General features: G+C 50.2%; 1 protein-coding gene across 2 annotated transcripts in view; it reads left to right on the plus strand.

The window, feature by feature from the left end:
* The first annotated feature begins 1723 nt into the window (after positions 1–1723).
* Positions 1724–24683, plus strand: part of PTGIS (prostaglandin I2 synthase) — a 44380-nt gene continuing 21420 nt past the window's right edge. For both annotated transcript variants that reach the window (XM_032604820.1, XM_032604821.1), the window contains exons 1-5: positions 1724–1850; positions 9396–9519; positions 11277–11455; positions 13953–14096; positions 18901–19052. In XM_032604820.1, the coding sequence (XP_032460711.1) occupies positions 1777–1850; positions 9396–9519; positions 11277–11455; positions 13953–14096; positions 18901–19052 (673 nt within the window). In that variant the 5' untranslated portion in view covers positions 1724–1776. The remainder of the gene's footprint in view (positions 1851–9395; positions 9520–11276; positions 11456–13952; positions 14097–18900; positions 19053–24683) is intronic.

The raw sequence follows: 24683 nt of genomic DNA on the forward strand, positions 1-24683 counted from the left end.
AAGTACTGTCAAGGAAAAAAAAAAACAAACCCCAAAACAGTTCAAGGCAATAGACAGGGCTGATGTGACTGCCTTAGACCAGGCAGTCAGGAGGGCTTCTTTGAGCAGTTGACAACTGAGCAGAGACAGAGGGATGAGGGATGTGATGATAAAAGCCAGCTGTGCAAGTATATGAGAGAAGAGTGTTCCAATCAGAGGGAATAGCAAGTGCAAAGGCCCTGAGGTGGGAGTGAGTTTGGAACACTTGGGGCAGGGTGAGAGATGAGTGTGGCTGGAGCAGAGTGGGTGAGGCAGAGAGTGGGAGGACATGAGGGCAGGGAGGTAGAGGTGGGAGGGGGCAGATCAAGTCCTTACAGGACCTTGTAAGGACTTGGGCTGTGCTCTGAGTGAGGTGGAGCCATGGAGGGTTCTGAGCAGGATTCAGTAGAGGATCTGACTTAGGTTCTAGCAGGATTCTTCTGACAACTGCGGGGAGAATGGACTGCAGAGAGATGAGGGCAGAAGCCAGGAGACCAGGGAGGAGTAACAGCTCAGCCTGGGGGCTATTGGTAAGATGAAATGAAACCTGTCTCGATTCACCCAGCAGTGAGCAACAGCCCAAGGATTAGAATCCGACATTCTAGGTCCCAGCTCCACACTCTGCTCACTGCCTCACAAAACTCACATGTGCCCTGCACTCCTAGTTTGCACTTCCCTCTACTGACAAGCTCTCATCAATTCTTCACAGCAACCCCCTAAGGTAAAGTACAAGTCTGACCTCTGTCCCCAGATAAGGAAGCGGGTTAAGAGAGGGTAAGTTCCCTGGCCAAGGTTTCCCAGGTGTAAGTGGGGTGGGGTGTGTGTAGGGAGTGGAGAGGGTGGAGTGAGGTCCAGACGCTTCCAGCTGGGAGCCCAGGTTCTCGCCAGTGCCCAGGGGTGGTCTCTTGCAGAGCCACTGGCACCAGAGGCCAACACCCTAAGCACCAGGTAATGTGACAACGTCCACCATATTCTGAGCCCCTGCTGTGCTGCAGGTACACGTGGGTGATGTACACTTATTGTCCCTTACAGCTTGCAGATGAGGGACTCAGAGCCGGGTGCTCTGAGCTCTTGTGCCCCCTCCACTGTAGTTATTGAAGGTAAAATAGGGGGCGGTACAACCCCACTCTGCCCAGACCAACAGAATAGAAAACTAATGGACTCTAGCCTATCCGGGGTGGGGTGGGGATGGGATGGGTGAGGGGCGGGGGGCGGCTAGAGTGGTGGAGACTGTTTAGGTGGAATGTGGAGGAAAGGCCCTTCCAGTCCCCTCCCACCCCCAATCCCTCCTCTGCCACCGCTTGACCTCTCATCCTCACACTTTCTCTATCCCCATCACCCCTCCGTCCCCCCATATTCCCTTCCTTCCTCTTCCCCAAATCCCCCATTCCTCCCCCACACCCCCGCGTAACCCCTCCCTCCCTGCACAGCCCTTCCCTTTCCCCTACACCATCCCTCCCGTCTCCCGCACCCACATTTTCCACGCACATCCCTCCCACCCTTTCCTGGGCCAGGGGTCGGAGCCCGTCCCGTAGAAGCTGAGACGAACGGAGCCTCCAAGAGCCACCCCACCCACCCCTCTGGACCTGGGAGGGATCGCAGGCCCTGCCCCCGCCCGTAGGCGGGGGGCGGGGGGGGGAGGGAGGGGCGGGGGGGCGGGGTCGGCTCTGGGACTGGGCCCCCGTGGCCCCCGTGGCCCCCAAGCCAGACCGGCCGCCTCCGGCGTTCCGCAGCCGCAGCCTGGTCGCCGGGCCTGCCATGTCCTGGGCCGTGGTCTTCGGGCTTCTGGCCGCGCTGCTACTGCTGCTGCTGCTGACCCGCCGGCGCACGCGGTGAGTGCCCCCCGCCCGGCCTACCCCCGGCTCCCCCGACCCCGGCCCGCCAGCGCCGCCCCCGGCCAGACAAAGGGTCGTCTCCGCTCAGGCCCGCGCCCCGGCTGCAACGAGGGGGTCGCCGAGCCAGCGGCAGGCCCACGTCGGAGCCCCCGCTCCAGTCCCCCGGGCAGGAGGGGATCTTCTTCCCACCGTCCCCTACACCCCCCGGGCGAGCCTGGAGGTGGCAGTCCAAGTGTCCGGTCGAAGGGGCTTCCGCGCCCCTCCCCCGCCCCGGCGAGGGGGCCAGGCCCAGAGGGCTTAAAGAGGGCTCAGAGTTGGGGAGACGCGCGCGGGAAGGTGCAGGGACAGGAGTCCCAGAGGGCTGCTCACCCACCGCACACACTCGATCGGCCGGGGCGCGAGAAGCCCGGGCCTGGCCCAGAGAGCGGTGCCTGGGACCTGCAAGGGGGTTGCAGGTGAGAACCGAGAGTCACGGGTGCAGAGTGGGTGCGTGGACATGCTCGGTGTGACCCCCGGTGGAAGAAGCCCCCTCCCGCTCTTCAGCCTCTGTCTGGATCGTGCACCAACTCGGTGTCACCCCCCAGGCTTGCTCTCTCCCCCATTACACGGACGGCAGAGTTGAGGCTGGGGAACGCAGAGGCCCTGAACGATGCCCTCTTACCGGCTCTGGAACCACCTTCCACAGGATTCCGGGATCCGGATGCAGGGGCTGAGTAGGCTCGGTATTTCCCTCTGCCAGAGAAACTCAGGCCCACAAAGGGGTCTCCCTTCTGCTGAGGTCTACTCGGGCAGAGTAGAACCAGAACCAAACGCCTCAGCTTTCTAGTCCCCAAGGTTCTCCTGCTCCACTGAGAATCTGCGATTTAGGAGAAAAGTAAAATTCACCTATCTCAAATCAAGGAGATGGCAGTATAGATCTTTTTATAAAATATTTTAAAAATTAATTTGAATTGCACAAGGAATACATTCGACTTAAGCATTTATCCCATTGTAAATAAGACTGAAGCCCTTCTAACCACTCTTCCGACAATTCAGGACCTCTACTGTTGATTAATTTGAGAGGAACCTCCCAGATCTTTTAAAAAGATTTTTTATTTTAGGCTTTTTATTTTAGACTGGTTTTATATTTACAGAAAAGTTGTACAAAGAGTTCCCAAATACCCCTCACGGTTTCTGCTATTGTTAACCTCTTACAGCATCATGGTACAGTCATTAAAACTAAAAAAAACCAACACTGGTCTGTTACGATTAACCAAACTCCAGACTTTATTTGAATTTCATCAGCTTTTCCGTTAACGTCTTCTTTCTGTGCTAGGATCTCATCCAGGGTACTGCCTTTGGTTGTCATATCTCCTCAGCCTCCCAGCTGTTTTAAAAATTATTCTCATATGCATAGACCTTAGCTCGTAGATAACACAGGGCGGTGGAAGTGTGGTGTGTGTGTGTTTAAGTCAGAGTGTTTGAAAATTCCAGAAATTTTCTGGAAAGCTTTTATTTTTAAACAATGTGTTAGTTGAATTTCCACACAGTGAGTTCACGATATTTTTCTTCAACCTCTCGACACCTTTCTAGGTGAAACTTAACACCATACATTCAATCATTTGCCTGGAAAACTGAAAACGAAAAAGGCTACAGATAAGTTTCCTTATAGAGAAATAAATTATTTTTCCTAAGTTGTCAGGCTTTTTGGAAACTCTGTACAGAGTTGTTTTCAGACTGTACCTTTGCTGTTTTCACTCCAGATTTTCGTTTTGACATCCGTCCATGTTGCTATGTGGAGATCTAATTCATTCTTTCGATTTTTTGTGTAGTATTCCATAGTATGAATAGGTGCAGGTTTCTTTTTTTCCCTTTTATTCCTGTCCCTATTGAGGGACTCAAGTTGTTTCCAGTGTTTTTGCTATTTCAGACAATGTGCTGGGCTCATCCTGTGGGGCCTCCTAGTCTGTGCTTTTCTCTGGGGCAGATGAGGGCAGCCACAGAATACATGGATTCTGGGAGGCTGGGTACCTGGGTGCTTAGCATATGGAAACTCCCAGCCTCCAGGAATAAGAACAAGTTGAGTAACTGCTCTCTGCCTCAGTTTCTCAATCTTTATGCTGTTTTTCTTTTTGGCCACACCATACGGCATGCAGGATCTTAGTTCCCCAACCAGGGATCAAACCTGCGCCCCCTGCAGTGGAAGTGCAGTCTTAACCACTGGACCGCCAGGGAAGTCCAGTTTCCCAGTCTTTAAAATGGGAATGATGATGGAATTGCCTGGCAGTCTAGTGTTTAGGATTCCGTGCTTCCACTGCAGGGGGCACAGGTTCGATCCCTGGTCAGGGAACTAAGATTCCACAGGCCGCACGGCACTGCCAGAAAAACGCCAACAAAACAAAACAGGGAATGATGACGATAATAGTAGGTGAGGGTGGAATTGCTGGATTAGAAGGAATGCCAAACATTATTTTAGCTAATTCTTACTATCAATCCAGAGAGCTAATTTGTCTTTGAGGGTGAGTTGTTGATTTTTATACCTGTGGGCAGCTTAGCAGTTTCACCAGGTGGGGTACTGGGGAGAAGTGTGGGAATGGGGGTCACTGACAGTTGTGCGGGTGGTAGTGTGGACCCTGGGGGGGCAGAGTTGCGTGGACCCTTGGGAGACCCCACAGGGGCTGGAATTTAGGCCCCCAATCTCATTTTCTCCTAACTTGGAGATGGGGGCACTCTTGTTACCCCCATTTTACAGAGGAGGAAGGGAAGGCAGCGATCAGCCATGTGGGCAGCAGCTGGGGATGAGAGAGTCACGCCCGGCATCCCTGCCTCAGAACAGTGAGAGTGTCCATGAGGGAGGCTAGAGACCGCAGACCCCAAAATAGAGCCTCCTTTGCCCCCACTGGCCTCTGGCTGAGTCACCCTGGAATGTGACCTGGGCCTCAGTTGGATTCAGGGCCCGGGGGCTGAAGGAGCCTCTGGCACATCAGGAATCAGACGTCTGGGCTCCCAGCTTCCTGCCTTTGTCCGCAGCTCCTTGGAACTTTTCAGGGGAAAGATGAGTGCTGCCAGAAATAACACCAGGCTTGCTGGGGAGCTCCGGTGGCAGCCAGAGTGAAAGGCAGGGGAAGGAAGCCCCACCCACACCCCAAAGATGTCTTAGGGGAAGGTCTCAGGCCCTGCACCTGGGAAGGTCGCTGGAACCTCTCTGCGTCTCAGTTTCCTCACCTGCAAAGTGGCTGTGCAGATGTCCACTTGGGGTGACTTGGGGCCAGGGTAGCATCAAGAGTGTGGGCTCTGCAGCCAGGCCTGCCTGGGTTAGAAACCCAGACCCTCCACGGTGGGCCCTCGGGCAAGTGGCTCAGCCCCTTCTGTGCCTCAGTTTCATCTGCTGTAAAATGGGCTTGATGGAAATACAATGCTTCCTTCCTCAAAGGGTAACACAGTCAGGGCTCATCAAGTATCAGCCATCATTACCAAGCAAGGAAACCTTTGCACCTGGCATATAGCCGTTGCTCAAGAAATGGCACCCGGGAGTCATATTGGTCCTGCTTCTCAGACCCACCCCAGCTGCTCCCCGGTTGCCAGGTGCCAAGCACTGTTCTATAGCCCCCTTCATCTTCATCACAGCCCAGTGTAGTCTGTAGTGTCATCACTCCTCTTTTACAGGTGAGGAAACAGGCGTGGGGAAGCAAAGTCACACGGCCGGCAAGAAGCACGGCTGGGATTTGAAGCCAGGAAGTGTGGTGCTAAAGTCAGGCTCATAACAACCATCCTGCCCTCCTGCCTCTTGTGCAGAAATCGCCGCTGCTGTGTCCTGTCTCTGGGCTCAGACCTGGACTGGAAGAGGGCTGGTGCACACTGGGCTCCTCCAGCCCTGTGCTGTGCCAGCCTTTAAACGGAGCCTTCAGAAGAAGCTGGCTCACAGAGAGGCGAGGGGAAAGGAAGGGTCCTGGCACGTCCCCAGCACCCCCTTAGAATCCCCGAGCTGCACCTTTGCGAGTCTCCTCAATGATGGGCTCAGAGGCAGGGTGGGAGTGGGGCGAGAGGAGGAAGTGGGTGGGGGGAGGCACTTCCTAATGCCCTCAACCCTCACCTCTGGTTCTGCTTCCATATTTCCCAAACTCTGGCCCTCAAATCTAGCCAGCCTCTCTGTCCACCACCTGTTCCTCGCTTTGGGTTATGTTGGGGGACAGTCAGACTGAGGAGGCAGGAGGCCATGGTGGAAGAACGTAGACAGGGAGGGGAAGAAGGATGAAGGGAAGGTGGTCCCCCCTGGGCTCCTGGGGATGGCACAAAAACCCCCAACCTGGAAGTGGACGAGTCGGATGCTAGGCCTGGCTCCTGGAGGATCACAGCCTCCACTCCCACCGTAGTTGCTTTAGTCTCCTGACACATCTCCCTCCCGCCTCTCGCTCTTGCAACCTTTATTTATTTTTTTGGCCACACTGTGCAGCCTGCGGTATCTTAGTTCCCTGACCAAGGATTGAACCTGTGCCTCCTGCAGTGGAAGCGTGGAGTCCTAACCACTGGACCGCCAAGGAGTTCCCTCTTGCAACCTTTTAAAAGCACAATCACATCACTTCCTAAATCCTACTTCCTAAATCATCACATCACTTCCTAAATCCTACCCTCCAGAGGGTTCCCACCACACTTGTAATAAAAGCCAGACTCTGTCCTCGGCCACTGGCCTTCTTGGTCCCCAGGTCATTTCCAGTCTTTCACCCCCACATCCTCCACTCCCGCCACAGCGGCTCCTGCTGTCTTGAGAACGTCACCAAGTGCACTCTTGCCCCAAGGCCTTTGCACTTGCTGTTCCCTCTGCCTGTAAGGTTCTTCTCCCCGCTCTTCCTTCCAGTCTCTGCTCACATGGCACCTCCTTGGAAAGGCCCTCCCTGACCACCTTCTCTAAACTAGCGCCTCCCCACTATCTCGTATCACCCTTCTTTCTTTTTTCTTTAATGAGATGTATTTCCCATACTATAAAACTCACCCTTTTAAAATATACAATTCAGTGGTTTTTAGTATAGCCACAGGGCTGTGCACCCATCACCACTATCTAACTCTGGAATATATTCATCACTCTAAAACAGAAACCTGGTACCCGTGAGCGGTCACTCTCCATTCCACCCTCCCCTCAGACTCTGGAAACCACGAATCTACTTTCTGTCCCCGTTGATTTGCCTTCTCTGGACATTCACAGAAATAGAATCATACCCTATGTGGCCTTTTGTGTCTGGCTTCTTTTACTCAGCGTGATGGTTTTGAGGTGCTTCCAAGTTGTAGCGTGAATCAGTACTTCACTCCTTTTCATGACTGAATAATGTTCCACCGTATGAATGCACCACATTGTGTTTATACATTCATCTGTCGGTGGACATTTGGGTTGGTTCCACTTTGGGGCTATTATGATTAATGATACGATGAACAATAGTGTATAAGTTTATGTATGAACTTACGTTTTCAGTTCTTTGGGGTATATTGCTGGGTCATATAGTCACTCTTTTAATGTTTCAAGGAACTGCGAGACTTTCCAAAGCAGCTGCACCGTTATACGTTCCCACCAGAAATACATGAGGGTTCCCATTTCTCCACAGTCTTCCCAGCACTTATTTCCTTTTTTTTTTTTTAAAAAAAACACTATGGCCATCTTAGTGGATTTGAAATGGTACTGCTTGTCGTTTTGACTTTCATTTCCCCAATGACTAATGATGTTGAGAATCTTTTCTTGTGCTTACTGGCCATTTGTATATCTTCCTTGGAGAGCTGTCCATTCAGATTCTTTTGTGCATTGTTAAATTGGGTTATTTGTCTTTTCATTGTCACGTTTTATCTCCTTTATTTTCTTCATCACACTTCTCGCTCTCGGAAATGGTACTGCTTCTTTGTTTTTGTCTGTCTCCGCTTATTAGTATGTAAGCCCTGTGAGGCCAGGGCCCTCCACCTCATCTTCCCTGTTCACTCCTGTATCTCCAGCACCCAGGACGATGCCTGCTTCATAGTTAATATTTGGTGCAGGTGTGAATATAGCCCCTCCCTCAGAGGGTGGTTGGGGAGGATGAGATGAGACATTCATATATCAAATGCTTGGCCAAGGGCAGGGCCCAGTGCAAGTGCAATGTCAGTTTGAGTATATTAGTTATCTCTTGCTGTGTAACAAATTACCATATAGTTGGGAGCTTAAAACAACACCCATTTATTAGCTCACACTTCAGTAGATCAGAAGTCCAGTACAGTGTGTTCTCTGTCCAGAGTCTTACGAGGCAGAAATTAAGGTGTTGGCCAGGCTGCCTTCCTATCAGGAACCTCCAGGGAAGAATCTGGCTGAATTCAGCTCCTTGCGGTTGTGGGACTGAGGTCCCCATTTCCTTGCTTGCTGTCAGCCAAGGTCCACTCATAGCCCCTAGAGGCCCCATGCATTCCTTGCCATGTGGCCCCTTCCATCTTCAAAGCCAGCCGCAAAGAATCTCCCTTATGCCAAATCTCAGTCTCTTTTGCCAGGAAGATCCCTGCCCCTTGTAAGCCCTGTCCTCACCTGATTAGGTCAGGTCCACTAAGAAGAATCATCCTTTCTCAAAGTCAACTGTACCATCTCCCTCACTCAGTTGTAGGTCATTGTAGTCATATTAGAATTCCATCCACCGTAGTGAGGTGTAGATATGTTATTATATCCTCAGAGGAGTCCCTCTGCTCTCACAGATGAGATTTTGACCTTGAATATCACACACAACCTTCCTACCCCCTGGCTGAGCTACCTGTACCCCTGGGGCATCCCCACAGGCCATGGGCATGGTGTCTGGCCTCCTGAGATACCTCAGATTCTGAGCTGGAGAGGGGCAGTCAGGGGTCAGCGACAGGGCAGTTCTTCTACCACCTCCAGCTATCCAGCCATGCTCTCCAGCCTTACCCTTTCTCGGTGGGCATGAGAGGAAGTGTGAGATGACCAGGACCCTGGTCCATGCTGGCTCATACAGAGAACTCTGTATCCTAATACTACTGGGTTCTGGAAGGTTCTCCTACCTGCAGAGAGGTGACCACCTTAACTGGACCCCCCAGTATGTACGAACATCAACTGGTACCCCAGCTTCTGCTCTCAGCCCTCTGTGGTCTATTCCCTACTCGGCAGCCAAAAGCCACTTGTAAAAACCAAAGCCGAATCCTGTCCCTCCTCTGCTTCAAGCTCCGATGGCTCCCCCCTCACTCAGAGCAAAAGCTGAAGTCCTCAGAGCTGCGTACAAGGCCCTGCATGGTCTGGCCCCTGTTACTGCTCCGGCCTCACCTCCTACTGTACACGTCTTGTTCCCACATCCAGCCACCCCGGCCTCCTCACTGTTCTTTGCACACACCAGGCATGATCCAGCTTAGGGGCCTCTGCACTTGTTCCCTCTGCTTGGAAGCTCTTCTTTTAGATATCCATGTGGCTCCCTCCCTCACCGCCTTCAGGTCTTTGGTCAAATGTCTCCTCAGGGAAGCCTTCCTCTCCACTGAAAATCTCACGCCGTGCCCTACACTCTTTATCCTCTTCCCTGGTTTATCAAACGGTGATAAGTGCTGTGGCTTCTGCAGGCGACCTGGCGAGCCCCCCTTGGACCTGGGCAGTATCCCCTGGTTGGGCTATGCTTTGGAGTTTGGAAAAGATGCCGCCAGCTTCCTCACTAGGATGAAGGAGAAGCATGGTGATATCTTTACTGTAAGTGCCTCTTTTGCCTCTTGGGAGGGAAGGGGATGAGCAGCTGGGCCTATTAAACCTGGTGTTTACTGATTTCTTCAATACCCATCCATACACTAACCATCCAGTGGTCCAGCCAACTTTCTATATGCCTATCCAACTGTGCATCCAACGTTTATCTAACATTCATCCCTTCCTTATCCCTCTAGTGTCTTCCCAGCATGCAGCTATGCAGTCATTTAATATTATCCAATCCTTGTGTGTTCATCTAACCGACCTCTATCCATTCATTCAACTTCCATCTGTCCCACATCCACCCATCCATCTAACATCTGTCCTTCTGCCTATCTGCCCAATATCTAAGCAGCCTTCTTCCGTCTTAATATCCATCCAATATTCATTCATGTATTCCATTTCCATCAACCTCCATCTATCCACTCACTCGTCCATCTTTCTAAATATCTATCCAAAATCTGTCTCTCTATCCACTTGTCCATCATCTGTTCCTCTACCTGTCTACCCAATTTATCCAGCATTCTTCCACTCATGGACATAGCATCCATCCAACTTTCAACCATATATTCAGTTTCCACCAACTTCCATTCTTCTGCTTATCTGCCCATGTTTCCATCCATCTGCCACCACCACCCAGCATTTGATTATCTATCCTTTCAATATCCAATGTCTGTCCACTCTATATACATCTATTTATATCTCTCTCCATCCACCCACCTTCCACGTCTCCTTCTAACTTGGAGGTTAGAAGTGAATCCAACATTCACCCTTCCATCTGTTTACCCAGTATCCACTTAGCATCCTGCCATCCATGTACCCAACATTCATTCATACATTTAGTTTGCAAGCACCTTCTAGCTGCCCATCCATCCATCTTTCCATCCAACATACATTCAATGATCTATCCTTCCATTTATCCACCCATCTAACCATCCATCCAACAGCATTTTTCTTGGATATTGGCTTGTATTTTATAAGAGAGTTTGATTACCATGACTCACAGACCACATTTTGAAAACAAGGCTAAGGCAGTGGGTAGTTGGAGTTGTGTGACCCCCTCCACACACATTTGAGGGAAAATGCCCTCACCCTTGTTGACTGCAGGATTATAGCTCTCCAGTGCTGTCTCCTTCCTGTCTTGAGCAGCATGTTACATACAGAGCTCAGCCTCCCAAAGAAGGTTTTGCTTTCACATGCACTAGCATTTATCCAACAACATCCATCCATCCTTCCTTCCTTTCTTCCATCCATTTATCCACTCATCCATCCATCCACCCACCCATACCTATAATATATCCATTTATCCACCGACATCCTCCCATCCATCCATCTGTACATTCATCCATCCATTCCATCTATCCATCCATCCACCTACGATGCACACACATCCATCTGCTGCTTCTGTGGGCAGACTCTCTCCTGGCTGCTGGAGATATGACATTAACCAAGATAACCATGGAAGATGCTTAAAAGTGAGGTGGTTAAGAGCATAACCTTTGGTTCAGAAAAAGTGCCGAATTCCTTTCCCAGCTCTGCTACTTCTCAGATGTGTGGTCTTGGGCACATTATACGCCTTATCACATTTCAGCTATAAATGGGTGAATGATGGTCCCTGCCTCACAGGGTGGTTGTGAGAGGTAGATGAGGGGACATTGTCTGTTAAGCAGCTGGTGGGGCCACTGCCTGTCACGGGGTAAGTCGACCTCAGAGAACTGCTGTTGTTCATAGTCGGACTCCTCACTGCATCCCTGCCAACTTCCCAGGTGCTGGTTGGGGGCAGGTATGTCACTGTCCTCCTGGACCCACACTCCTATGACATGGTGGTGTGGGAGCCTCGCACCAGGCTGGACTTCCACGCCTACGCCGCCTTCCTCATGGAGAGGATTTTCGACGTGCAGCTTCCGCATTACAGCCCCAGTGAAGAAAAGTCCAAGATGAAACCGTGAGTGGCTGCAGATGGTACCCATGGGTGGGCCAGGGTGGGCGATCGGCTTCTACCCGTGTAGTTCAAGTCCTGTGTGAGCTGAGCTTGTTTCCACAACAGGTGTCCAGTAAAGACATTTCGTTTTGTGAAAACAAACAAAAACAAAACAAGAAACAACCCTAGAGAATTGGGCTGAAGAAGAACTCTTTACTTCTCAAGAGGCAGCTCTGATTTTTAGTAGAAGGAGACCAGGGTTGGGGTCAGCTAGATCTAGATTCAAATCCCAGCTTTCCCACTGCCTAGCTTTGTGACTTTGGGCAAACCACACCCCCGCACCGAGCCTCTGTTTCCACATCTGTCAAATAAAGGGAGGTGGTGGGGTGATTAATGTTTTTGAGTCCATACTCTGTGCCAGGCATCATGCATGATCTCATGAGTCTTCACAGCAATGCTGGAGGGTAACTTAACAGCCCCATTTTATAGATGAGGACACGGGGCTCAGAGAAGAGAAGTGACTTGCCCAAGGTCACACAGCTAGGAAGTGGTGCAGGTCCTGAAACATGAGTAATACTTACAAAAGGACCTGTGAGGGCATTTACCCTGTATTCGTTCGTACACTGGTCACCATCCTAGATGCAAGAGCACAGAATGACGCCAACCTCCCTCTGAAGACACCTGCCAAATGCCAGGTGTTTGATAGGCATGTGTTCATATCTGTGCAACAGCTTCAGAGGTAGGTATTTTTATCCATATTTTACAGATGAGGAAACAGAGGTTCAGAGAAGTGAAGTGACTTACCCAAGGTCTACTGCTAGTAAGCGTCAGAGCTGGGATTTGAACCCAGGTCTGAAGACTCCACAGCCCATTCTCCTCCCACCGAGATACTGAGGAAGTAAGACTCTGCATCCTCCCCTAAAGAGTGCACACAGTCTGATGGGCATCTTTAGAAATCTCTCTCCAGGAAGACTCACCTCCTGGAGTCAGGAAAAGCATCTAGAAGGCCGGGTTTTGCAGGACTGCTAAAGCTGAGGAAAGGCCAGCCTCATGAGGTGAACATGGATGAGAGACAATGCTCAGTCTGACCTTGGCTTTGTGGGACAGCTGCTAGGAGTATTCCTGAGCCTGAGTGTCCTGGGTCCTGCTATTCTAGGGGTTCCATTAGCAACAAGAGTCCACAGTTCACTGCATCCTACCCCCCTACCCAGGAGGATCCCAGTTTCCTCCAGTGTCTACCCTCGAGAGTTTCTGGGCATTTCTCAAAAGCTGGCATGAGGTCTTCTGGGCATGGCTGCCACATCTGTTGGGGGCTACTGTCTCTGTCAAGGACTAGTGCTTGGAGTGGAGTCAAGGGAACAGCTGGAGCAGGGTTGATCACTGTGTCAGCTCCCATGTATTAAGCACTTACAATGTGCCAAGCGCTATGTTAAGCCCTTCACACACATTATCTCACATGGGTCGTATCTATTGTTTTTCCAACAGTGAAACATCCCAAAGCTTTTATTACCTGGAAGTTCACGGAACCCCTCTGGATGCTTTCCCGTCTTTATTCAGTCTAAAGGAGTCCATCCTATGTCCAAACAGCAGGTGGCGACAGAGAGTCAGAGCACCTGATGGGCACACTAGCACTGGTCTTGTTGCTGCCACAAGGTGTCGCTGTTGAACATCGGCTCTGCACCACCCCATGGACGCTTCGCTCGATGCAGTGGGGTCCTTTATGGTTTAGATCCTTGTGCAGTGTAGAGGGGCCTTAAACTTAGATAGAGGATCCCATCTTTCCTGGCTTCTAATCATACATTCAGCCATGGCTCAATATTGACTGTACTGTGGGGGCTCAGTACAGAGGGGCTTCTGGCTTCACCCACATGCTCTCCCAGAACTGGTCCTCTCCTCAGACTCCTAGGTACTCGACGACGAGACCAGATCGCCAGCCAGATTCCCTTATTCCTCATGGAGCATTCACTTGGAGTCATGTTTATTAGCAATCCTTGGTCCAGGACACTTTATCCAAACAGGTCTCCCTAACTTTGGATCTCAGGGAGAAAGGGCTGGTTTCTTAGTTCTCTCTCTTCTGCAAGTCTGTGGGTTCCTTATCCAAGCTCATGTGCCCCGAGAGGGGATGGCTATCATGTTTAAAAGTTCAGACTCTGGAGTTGGGCAGATCAGGGTTTCAGTCCCAGCTGTATCACTTACTGGCTGGGTGACCTTGGCAAATCACTTTCCTCTCTGTCCCTGAGTCTCTCCATCTGTAAAATGGGTATCATAATAGTAACTGTTATCCCTGGGTCTGTCAAAAGATGAAATGAGATCATTGTGCTTGGCAAAATAAATAGTAACTATCGTCATTGTGGATGATGATAGAAATAATAATATTTTGTTTAAGCCAATCTTCCAAAAGCCCTCATTGCCACTGAGGCACTGGAGTCCTGGGACTCTGAGGTTTGGCCAAGGAGGTGCCTGTGTGCGTATATATATATTTTTGGAAGCTACAGTCTCACACCTTGGTTCCTTGCCCCAGGACTCTCCTCCACAAAGAGCTCCAGGCGCTCACGGAAGCCATGTATACCAACCTCCACACTGTCCTGCTGGGTGACACCACGGAAGCAGGCAGTGGCTGGCATGAGATGGGACTCCTCGAATTCTCCTACAGCTTCCTGCTCAGGTGAGCCCAGCACTCTGGACCAGCCATTAATAGTGGCCAGGGGAACCAGGAGGACTTTGTGGTTGGGGAAGCAGTTCGGGATACTCCAAAGGCTGCAAGGCGACATTTTGTATCTGGGACTCTTGAGTGGTCGCCTGACTCAGCCTATGAGCTGTAAAGGAGACACAGGCCAGAAAAGGGGCCTTGCTGGTCACCCAGATGCTTGGTGAGAGGGCCAGTGTGGCTGGAGCCTAATGAGCCAAGGAGGTTGGGCAGGGGGATGAGGTCAGAGAAACTGGCAGAAACCGGGTCTCACAGAGCCTCAAGGCCATGGAAGGCTTTGGAATTTATTCTAAGTGAGATGAGTGACATTGGGGGTTTAAGCAGGGGTTTGGGCGGGGGAATGAGGTCAGAGAAACTGGCAGAAACCGGGTCTCACAGAGCCTCAAGGCCATGGAAGGCTTTGGAATTTATTCTAAGTGAGATGAGTGACATTGGGGGTTTAAGCAGGGGTATGACACCATTGGACTTAGAGTTGGTTTTTTTTTTTTAAGGGAATTCCTTTATTTTTATTTATTTATTTATTTATGGCTGTGTTGGGTCTTCATTTCTGTGCGCGGGCTTTCTCTAGTTGAGGCAAGTGGGGGCCACTCTTCATCACAGTGCACGGGCCTCTCACTATCGCGGCCTCTCTTGTTGCGGAGCACAGGCTCCAGACGCGCAGGCTCAGTAGTTGTGGCCCACAGGCCTAGTTGCTCCGTGGCATGTAGGATCTTCCCAGACCAGGGCTCGAACCCGTGTCCCCTGCATTGGCAGGGAGATTCTCAACCACTGCGCCACCAGGGAAACCCGGACTTAGAGTTTTAAAAGCTCTCTTTGGCTGCCAGACAGAGACTAGACCATAGTTCGGGTGGGTGGCAATGAAAGGGAGGCAGGGGGACCTGTTAGGAGGCTGTTTTAGTTGCCCAGGTGAGACAGAATGGTGGCCTGGACCAGGCGATGGCGAGAATTCAGGTAGCTTTGGGGGATGGGGTCGGTGGGACCTGCTGGTGGATTTGACTGCGTGGTGGCAGGGATGGAGGAGCATGGCCACAGGCAGTGAGGGAAGGAGAGCCAGTAGTTTTTGGTGGCATCCCTAATGACCAGCATCTCATACAAGCGAGACATTTCAACCGCTCCAAAAAATTACAGCAACACAGTTTGAGGATAAAGGACAGGCATTTGCTGACACATATGGGCACACAGGAACATTTATGACGTGTGTGTGTTCTTGTAGGCTCAGTGTGTGCTAATACATTTAATCCTCACAACAACTCTGTGGGCGGGTACTTTACAAACCCCATTTGACAGATGAGATAACTAAGGCCTGGAGATTCTAAGTCATTTGCCCAGAGTCCCATGGTTGGGGTCCTGGCAGGGCTGGCTGCAGAGCCTACACTCTCAAGCACGACCCTTGGTGTGTCGCCTTTTTCTCATTTCACCCTGGAGTGGTGCAGATACCATCAAGGGCTGTGATTGGTCTGGGTGATGCAGGTCTGGTCTACCCTGTCATATGGTGTGGAGACTGAGGTCCAGAGAGGGGCCGCTAAAACCACCCAGCAAGTTCACAGCAGGGCACTCCCAGGTCTCCTAGCTCCTGCCATCCCGTATCCTTGTGCAGGCAAAGAAGTCAGAGAAGAAGCTGAGGCACTGGGGGAGGTGGGGGCCACGCGGTGGCAGCTGGGTCCGTTCAGGTTCATGGTAACAGCAGGCACAGTGCAGGAGGGCAGACGTAAATGGATCCCTGTGTCTTCAGGGCCTGAGCCCTGGGCTGCAGCTCCTGCCTCCTTGGGCCTTTTTTTTTTTTTTTTTTTTTTTTTTTTTTTTTTTTGCGGTACGCGGGCCTCTCACTGTTGTGGCCTCTCCCGTTACGGAGCACAGGCTCCGGATGCGCAGGCTCAGCGGCCATGGCTCACGGGCCCAGCCGCTCTGCGGCATGTGGGATCTTCCTGGACCGGGGCACGAACCCACGTCCCCTGCATTGGCAGGCCGACTCTCAACCACTGCGCCACCAGGGGAGCCCTCCTTGGGCCTTTTCATCGCCATCTGCAACCCCTGAAATAGAAAGGCAGTGGGCAAGTTGGATGACAGTCACACGGGTACAGAGGTGTGTGTTCACGTAGCCCGAGACCGTGAGATTCCAACCTGTCCTGTGTGGGCCCCTGCCTCACTCAGTCACATCCAGAGTTCTAACTCTGATTCCACTGGTGTCATCTCACCAGCCTCCTTGCTGCCCCTGGAACAGGCCAGGCATGCTCCCAACTCAAGGCCCTTGCAGTTTCTGTTCCCTTGCCCAAGAATGCTCTTCCCTATATGTCGGCATGGCTCCCGCCTCACTTCATTCAAGTCTCATCTCAAGGGTCACCTGCTCAGGGAGGTCTTTCCTGCCACCCCATTTAATATGATGGCCCCCTCATTACCCGGCCCATTCCAGCTTTTTCTTTATGGCTCCTAGCACCACCTGTAGGTCATGTGTGTATTTATAGGTCGTGTAATTATTTATTGCCTGTCTTCAGCCGTGTCAGGTGTTATTTTGATGTGGAGGCGCCACAGGAAGGGCCTTCATGTCCACAGTGTGAAACCTCGCGGTCTTCCTGGTTTTCTTGTCTTTTGGGGAGGGGTTATTTTTCATCGCCTATTTCTGGTAGATATTTTATCTAAGGAACTAGTTTTCTGCTTTAAGAAAAAAACCAGTGCAAGTAGGATGACAAATGGTGACAGGTGTTTAACTGCAGTGTCACAGAGACCGCAGGGCCTGGGGAGGACCGTCTGACCCTGCCAGCTTGTTTCCGTCTAAGAGGGGTGGCCGTGACTCCACTTCTGCCCAGGGCTGCCAGGCGGGACTGTAGGCTGCCAGTGGTCAGCCTTTCTCCTTTTTCAAAATGAGATGGAGGGGGAAATCCAGATTTTGTATGAATTTCCCCAAATGTTTAAATATGCATTCGGTTGTTTTTAGGAAAACTCTTTTAACCAAACAAAACACGTTTCTGGACTGAATCTAGATTGTAGGCTGCACCTTTACAACTTCTGCCATAAGGAGACTGAGGACATTCTTCTGAAGAAGAGGGATCCAGGGGCTTACATGTCTGGAGGAAAAGGAGGAGGGAATTCCTTCTGGGCTGATGCAGAGGCCTCAGTAGGGCCGACGGGTTAGACTCTATAGGTAGCTCGTTTCAGCTGTCCTGAAGGAAGGATTGCTTCCTTTTAGTCCAGTTGGATGGGCAGGTCTTGAACTCGCCATCTCTGGGGGGCATGGAGGCCAAAACTGGATGAGGGGAAGGTGAATGGGATGCAGGGAAAAGGTGGGACAGTAGCTTGGATAACTGAGCTCAGAATCATGGTGACCCCATATTTTCTTCCAAGATCAGTGTTCTCAGGATTAAGTTCTAACTATCCATGCATCCATCCACCCGTCCTCCCGCCCATCCATCCATTCATCCATTGATAGAACATTTATTGAAGACCTACTACGTGTCTACACTGTGTGAATGAGGGACAAAGTGGAGACCAGACAGGCCTTTCTCAGCCCCATCCTCCCTCATTCCTGCTTCTTTCCTCTCCTTCTCCGGAAGATCCCTGTCCTGGGAGACCCAGGAGGGCCTGAGGGGGCTGCATTAGGGCTTCACGGTGTCTCTCTCAGAAGTCCTGGCCCCTCTCACCACGTGGAAAAAGTGAAAACCTGTGGTTTTCCTCCTAGGACTGAGGCCAGTGGGGCTGGACTCCTGGAGCATTAAAAAGTGGCTGGTGGGGCTTCCCTGGTGGCGCAGTGGTTGGGAGTCTGCCTGCCGATGCAGGGGACGCGGGTTCGTGCCCCGGTCTGGAAAGATCCCACATGCCGCGGAGCGGCTGGGCCCGTGAGCCATGGCCGCTGAGCCTGCGCGTCCAGAGCCTGTGCTCCGCAACAGGAGAGGCCACAGCAGTGAGAAGCCCGCGTACCGCAAAAAAAAAAAAAAAAAAAAAAAGTGGCTGGTGGTGAAAACATTTCCTCTGAGAGCATTCCTGTAGGCAGTGTGTGTGTGTGTGTGTGTGTGTGTGTGTGTGTGTGTGTGTGTGTGTGTTTTGAGTGTGTGTGTGCAGACTCCCAGGGTGCTCCGCGCCGGCCCCTCACTCTCCAGTCCAGCACCTGGGCCGGCAGTACCTGGCAGCGCCCTGACCTGGCTGTGGTTGCTCCCTTGGCTCTGGGCCTTTGCGGGGACTGTGCCCTCTGCCCGAACCCCTTTCCCCTGCTTATCCTGCAGGTCTCAGCTTAGACCTGCCTCCTCCAGGGAGCCCATCCTGACTCCATCTCCAGGGGCAGGAGCCTCCTTTCCTGATCGGTGCCCCCATCTTGCCCCACTGGCCACCCCTCACTCTGCTCTGCTCGCCAGCCTCCGGGTAGCGCCTCCACACTCTGCCTCCTTCCCGCCGCAGGAGGTTGGCTCTTCCCTGCGCCTCAGGCCCCTCCCTCTGCTCCTCCCACGCTGGCTCCTTCTCATCCTTCACCGAGAGCCCCTCCCCACCCTCTCCCTCTTTGTCCCTCCCTCTGAGCCCCAGCTGACCTATGACTCATCCACTCGTTTCTCTGTATGTCTGTCTCCCTCATTAGAGTGTTGGCTCCATGGGTGTGTGAGGGTTTTGTCTGTTTTCTTCTCTGCTGACGCTGTGGCCCAGAGAGGTCCCTGACACATGGTAGGAAAATCAGGTGCTCCTCAGGTGTACAAATGAAGAAAACGTGTAGGCAGCCCTGGGAGGGTTCGGCCGGGAGTATCCAAAGACAACCCCCTGACCAGCTGTTTGCCGCCCCCAGAGCCGGCTACCTGACTCTGTACGGTGTTGAGGCACCGCCACACACCCCGGAGAGCCAGGCCCAGGACCGCGTCCACTCAGCCGATGTCTTCCACACCTTCCGCCAGCTTGACCTGCTGCTCCCCAAACTGGCACGTGGCTCCCTGTCAGTGGGTAAGCGCCATGGGGGCCCTGGTGGGTGGTGGAGCTAATGGAGGGACCCAGAGAGGGAGGATCATAGACAACATAGGAGGAAAGACGTTCTAATGCCCTTAAAGGTAGTGAGATCCCCGTCACTGGGGTATGCAAGAGCAGAGTGGTGGGGAGGCGAGCTTGGACTAGAGCTGGGGTTCCTGGTGGAAATTCTGGTACAGCACATCTAGAGTGGGACCTGGGGACCTTGAGTGTGTGTGTGTGTGTGTGTGTGTGTGTGTGTGCTCCTTTTCTAGTTTATGATTTAATTTGCTCTAGAATTTTTTACAAGTAGTTATGCTGATTATAAGAAATTCAAGCCATATAGAATAATTTAAAGGGAACAATAAAAGAATTCTCCAACTTCTCCCCATCCCAGCCCACCACTCCTGCTCCCATCCACAGAGGTGACCATTATTACTAGCTTGGAGTATATCCTGCAGAATTCTTTCTAAACACACACACACACACACACACACACACACACACACAGAGTTGTGTGTCATTTTTTTTTCTATTTTTAAGGTTTTTAATTTCTCTTTTTTACTGAGATATAATTTATGTACAGGAAAGCACACATGTCCTAAATGCACAGCTTAGAGGTAAATCTAAACTTTTTATGCCCTTTCCCAGTCAATATCCACCCCCCAGAGTTAGCCACTGTATGGATTTCTTTCACCTCAGCTTAGTTTTACCTGTTCTTACACTTCCTTTAAAACGAATCATACAACATGTGCCCTTTCATGTCTGATTTCTTTCACTCAGCTTCATGTGTGTAAGATTCATGCAGGTTGAACGTATCTATAGTTTGTTCTTTTTCGTTGCTGTGAAGTATTTCATTAGTGTAATAACCACAATTTGTCATCCATTCCTGGTTGATGGACATCTTGGTGGGTTCTGGTTTCTGGTTTGGTTAGCTTGTTATGAACATTCTTGAGCATGTCTTTCTGAGCACACATGCCTTCGTTTCTCTTAGTTATCAGCCCTGTGCTTTTATAACATCGACCTAGCACACTGGTGAGGCATTGTTCCGCTACTTAGCATTTTCACTGAACTCCACATCTAGAACTTTCCACATCGGTTTGTAAAAACCCACGTCATTCATTTCTGTGGACTCAATATTGGTAAAGACCTTCCTGCTGGATTCAGAGTGCCAGGGCCATAGGAACCACTGGACTGCATTCTTCCCTGGCCACTGTGTCTCAGACTTCCCCAGTGAGAAGAATCCTCTGGGGTCCTTGTTAATAAGACAAGTCACCCAGCCCCATCATGGTCCATTTGAATCTGAATCTCCAGTGAGGCTGGGACACTGCATGTATGACAGGTGCTGTAGGAAGGTTGAGAAATAACTGTGTGTCCTGGTCTCAGGTACTTGCAACAAGACCTGAATTCAGATCCCTACTGTGCTGCTTCCTTGCTGGTGATTTGGGGCAAGTTACTTAACTTCTTTTTTTCTTTTTAATTAATTAATTAAAATTCTTTTGGCTGCGTTGGGTCTTTGTTACTGCGCACAGACTTTCTCTAGTTGCAGCAAGTAGGGGCTACTCTTCGCTGGGGTGCACGGGCTTCTCACTGCGGTGGCTTCTCTTGTTTCAGAGCACAGGCTCTAGGTGTACGGGCTTCAGTAATTGTGGCACATGGGCTTAGTAGTTGTGGCTTGCGGGCTGCAGAGCGCAGGCTCAGTAGTTGTGGCACATGGGCTTAGTTGCTCCGTGGCATGTGGGATCTTCCCGGACCAGGGCTTGAACCCGTGTCCCCTGCATTGGCAGGCGGATTCTTAACAACTGTGCCACAGTTGTTAAGAATAGGGAAATTAAGAGTAGGGAAGTCCCTACTTAACTTCTTTTTGCCCTAGATCTTTTCTCCGGAGGACAGTTGAAGGCAGTGCTCGAGACAGACTCTGGGCTCAGGTGGCTTGAGGTGGTTTACTGGCTCTTATGTAATCTCTGTGTGCCTCAGTGATCCCATCTGTAAAATGGGAAGAACAGTAGGATCTTCCTAGAAGGTGGCTGTTAGGATTGGCTGAGGTAATAAAGAAAAAACGCTACTTGTTGAGCATTTTCTTTGGTGCCAGATACCAGGTTAAACATTGTCTCATTCAGTGCTCACAACAGCTCATGACCCCATTTCATTTATTTATATATTTTTAAGAATGAAACTTTAACACATTAGATTGTTTAAATTAAAAAAGAGGGCTTCCCTGGTGGTTAAGAGTCTGCCTGCCGATGCAGGGGACACAGGTTCATGCCCCGGTCTGGGAAGATCCCACATGCCGCGGAGCGGCTGGGACCGTGAGCCATGGCCGCTGAGCCTGCGCGTCCGGAGCCTGTGCTCCACAACGGGAGAGGCCACAACAGTGAGAGGCCCGCGTACCGCAAAAAAAAAAAAAAAAAAAAAAAAGAAACATATTCTTGTGGTAGATGTAGACAGTAAAAAGTAATAATACTCAGTCTTCCAAGCTCAGCTTCCTATGGAAACCAACGTTAACATGCTGATGTATCCCTTCACAGTGTTTTATAGGGATACTCTATTTTGAAAATGGAGACAAATATATGTATCTAAAGTGTCACTGTGTATTTATAGAAAGGGATTATATCTATTAACTGCAACTTATATTTTTAACCTAACGATATACAGTCTCCCTTGTCAATACAAACATCTAGAGGCATTAACCAATGCACTTAGATAAGAGAAATCAATTACCAATATAAGAATGAGTAAAGAAGAAATAAAAGTATCCCTATTTGCAGATAATCTGATGCTATACCCAGAAAACCCCAGCAAATCTATGATAAAACTAACTCAAGCAAAAAGAATATAGCAAAGTAGAGGTCAATATTTAGGCAGCCATCCCCCTCCAATGGATATTTATAATTGTTTCCTTTTTCATGTGTGTTACTGTTTTAGTATTTCCTTGTACTTGTATCTCTTCTACCATCTGGTGATTTTATTTCTCTCTAACAGTTTCCTGGAAGTGGGTTTGCTGGGTCAAAGGGCATGCACATTAAAATTTATTTTATTTATTTATTTTTTTGCGGTACGCGGGCCTCTCACTGTTGTGGCCTCTCCCGTTGCGGAGCACAGGCTTCAGACGCGCAGGCTCAGCGGCCATGGCTCACGGGCCCAGCCGCTCCGTGGCATGTGGGATCTTCCCAGACCGGGGCATGAACCCGTGTCCCCTGCATCGGCAGGCAGACTCTCAACCACTGCGCCACCAGGGAAGCCCTAAAATTTTTATTAGCTGTTGCCACATCATTTCCAAAACCATGGAGCGATTCATATGCCTACCCAAAGGAAAGGAGTCTGCTCTTTCCCCACCAGATTTTTTCAGTCTTTCCATTTGTTTGCCAATCTAATGGACAGAGGTGGGTAACTTGTTTTAATTTGCATTTCCCCACCACCTTGTCAACGTGCCATTATCGGTGTTTAAATCCTTGCCAATCTGATGGGCAAAAAAGGGCATCTGGCTTTATGGGCATTTCCCTGACTACTGTAGGAGACATCTTTTAGTGTTACCAGCCATTTGCTTTTCCTCTTTGTGAGTTGCCTGTTCATGACTCTTAATGTCTTTTTAGAGACGACTCCGTATCTTATTGAATCCTGCCATCAGTGCTGGAAAGTCGGTATTATTAAATTCATTTTGCAGGTAAAGAAACTGAGGCTCAGAAAGGTGAAGTCACTTGTCATAGACACACAGCTGGTAGGTGGCAGAGCCAGCAAGATGGAAACTTGGTCTGTCTGCTTGCAAAAGCTAGTGCATAAAGCACTGACACGTGCCGGCATGGATTGCTTCTCCAGGAAAGAGTAGTTTCTCTGCTGCCGTTTCCTCCATACAGATGCTGCAGGGGAGTCTGTAGATGCAGAGGGGAACTCTCCTTGTTTTTCTGGGAGCAGCTCTGGGCTGGGTATGGGAAGGCTGCACTTCCCGGTATGGACAGCAGGTGGAGATGTTGGGGAAGGTTTCTCAGCTAGGGACTGGAGGCTGAGGTGCAGAACGGCCCTCAGACCTGGTTGTGGGCATGTGAGGCTATGCAGCTTCTTTCGAAGAGTGATTTGGTAGAAACTATCAACATATAAAGTACACATTCCTTTGATCCTGTACTTCCACTTCTTGGAATTACCCCACAGAAATGCTTGCATGTGTCTGCGGATCCACAGATATTCATTAGCATGTCACTTGTTTTAGCAAACCCTAAAAACAACCTAAATGTCCCCCGTAGTAGCTGATGAAATAAATTATGCTTTCACACAAAGGAAAGCTATGCAACTGTAGAAAGTAATGGGATATACTGCTATAGGCTGAAATCTACTGTTGTGAAAAAGGTGCAGAACAGACGGTATGGGGGTGTGTGTGTGTTTGTGTTTAAATGTGGGAGCATTTATAGATTTTTGCCTCTGGAAAAGCTGAGATGGGATGGAGAGAATCTTACACCCATTTGAACCCTTAGAGTTTCTTTCTTTCTTTTTCTTTTATTATTATTGTTGTTGTTGTTTACCATTTACATGCATTATTCCTCCTCTGCTTTTAGAAATGTAAACATTTTAAAAGAAAATTGACCCTTTTGGAGACCCTTAGACCACTGAGTCTGGTGCTTCTCATACAGGAGGGAGTTGGGGGGCAGTAGGGAGTTAGAGCCCCAAGCTAAGCATACTGCTTCTTTCTGGAATAATCATTTCACTGGATTATTATTATTTATTTAAATATTGTTTTGGGGAAAAAAAGCATTCTTATATTAAAGAATCACAGGGTCTAATGCAAAAATCAAATGCATTTTAAAGGTAAAACACAAGGCTTTTAAAATAAAAACATGTCTCCGCTGGGGGCCTCTCTGAACTGTACCCTCAGGTCTCCAGTGGTCAGAGGTGTTTCCATGCCTAGTCCTCTTGCTTTACAAATGGAGAGACTGAGGCCCAGAGATGGACAGGGCCTCAGCCAAGCCCACACAGCATGGGAGGTCTGACGTCAAACCTGTTTCTCCTGCCTCTGACCAAGTTACCTGTCACATGAGCCGGCCAGTTCTGATTCACAGCGTTGAGTCATTACACTGGGGCTGATGAATAATACCTTATAAAAATGGCAGGTTGGGCTTCCCTGGTGGCACGGTGGTTGAGAGTCCGCCTGCTGATGCAGGGGACGCGGGTTCGTGCCCCGGTCCGGGGAGATCCCACGGAGCGGCTGGGCCCGTGAGCCATGGCCGCTGAGCCTGCGCGTCCGGAGCCTGTGCTCCGCAACGGGAGAGGCCACAACAGTGAGAGGCCCGCGTACCGCAAAAAAAAAAAAAAAAAAATGGCAGGAATGTAGCAAGTACAACTTAACCAAACCCCTGCCAGTACAGAGTGTGTTCTGTGTGTGATCTTTTTGAGTCCTCCTAATGATCCTGTGAGCCAGGTTGCCTCCATTTTACAGATGGGGAACTGAGACTCAGAGATACAAAGTGATTTGCCCAAGATCATCCTTCTAGGAAGGGGCTGAGCTGGGATTTCAACCTGGGTCTCTGTGGCTGCAAACTGGGTGTTCGTTACCTCACAATTTATTATTATTTCTTACTTATAGAAATAATACATGAATATATTCTCCTTGGACTAATAATTTACTAACATTCATTAAGCTTT

Source organism: Phocoena sinus, chromosome 15, assembly GCF_008692025.1.
Source record: "Phocoena sinus isolate mPhoSin1 chromosome 15, mPhoSin1.pri, whole genome shotgun sequence".
NCBI classification, from domain to species: Eukaryota; Metazoa; Chordata; class Mammalia; order Artiodactyla; family Phocoenidae; genus Phocoena; species Phocoena sinus.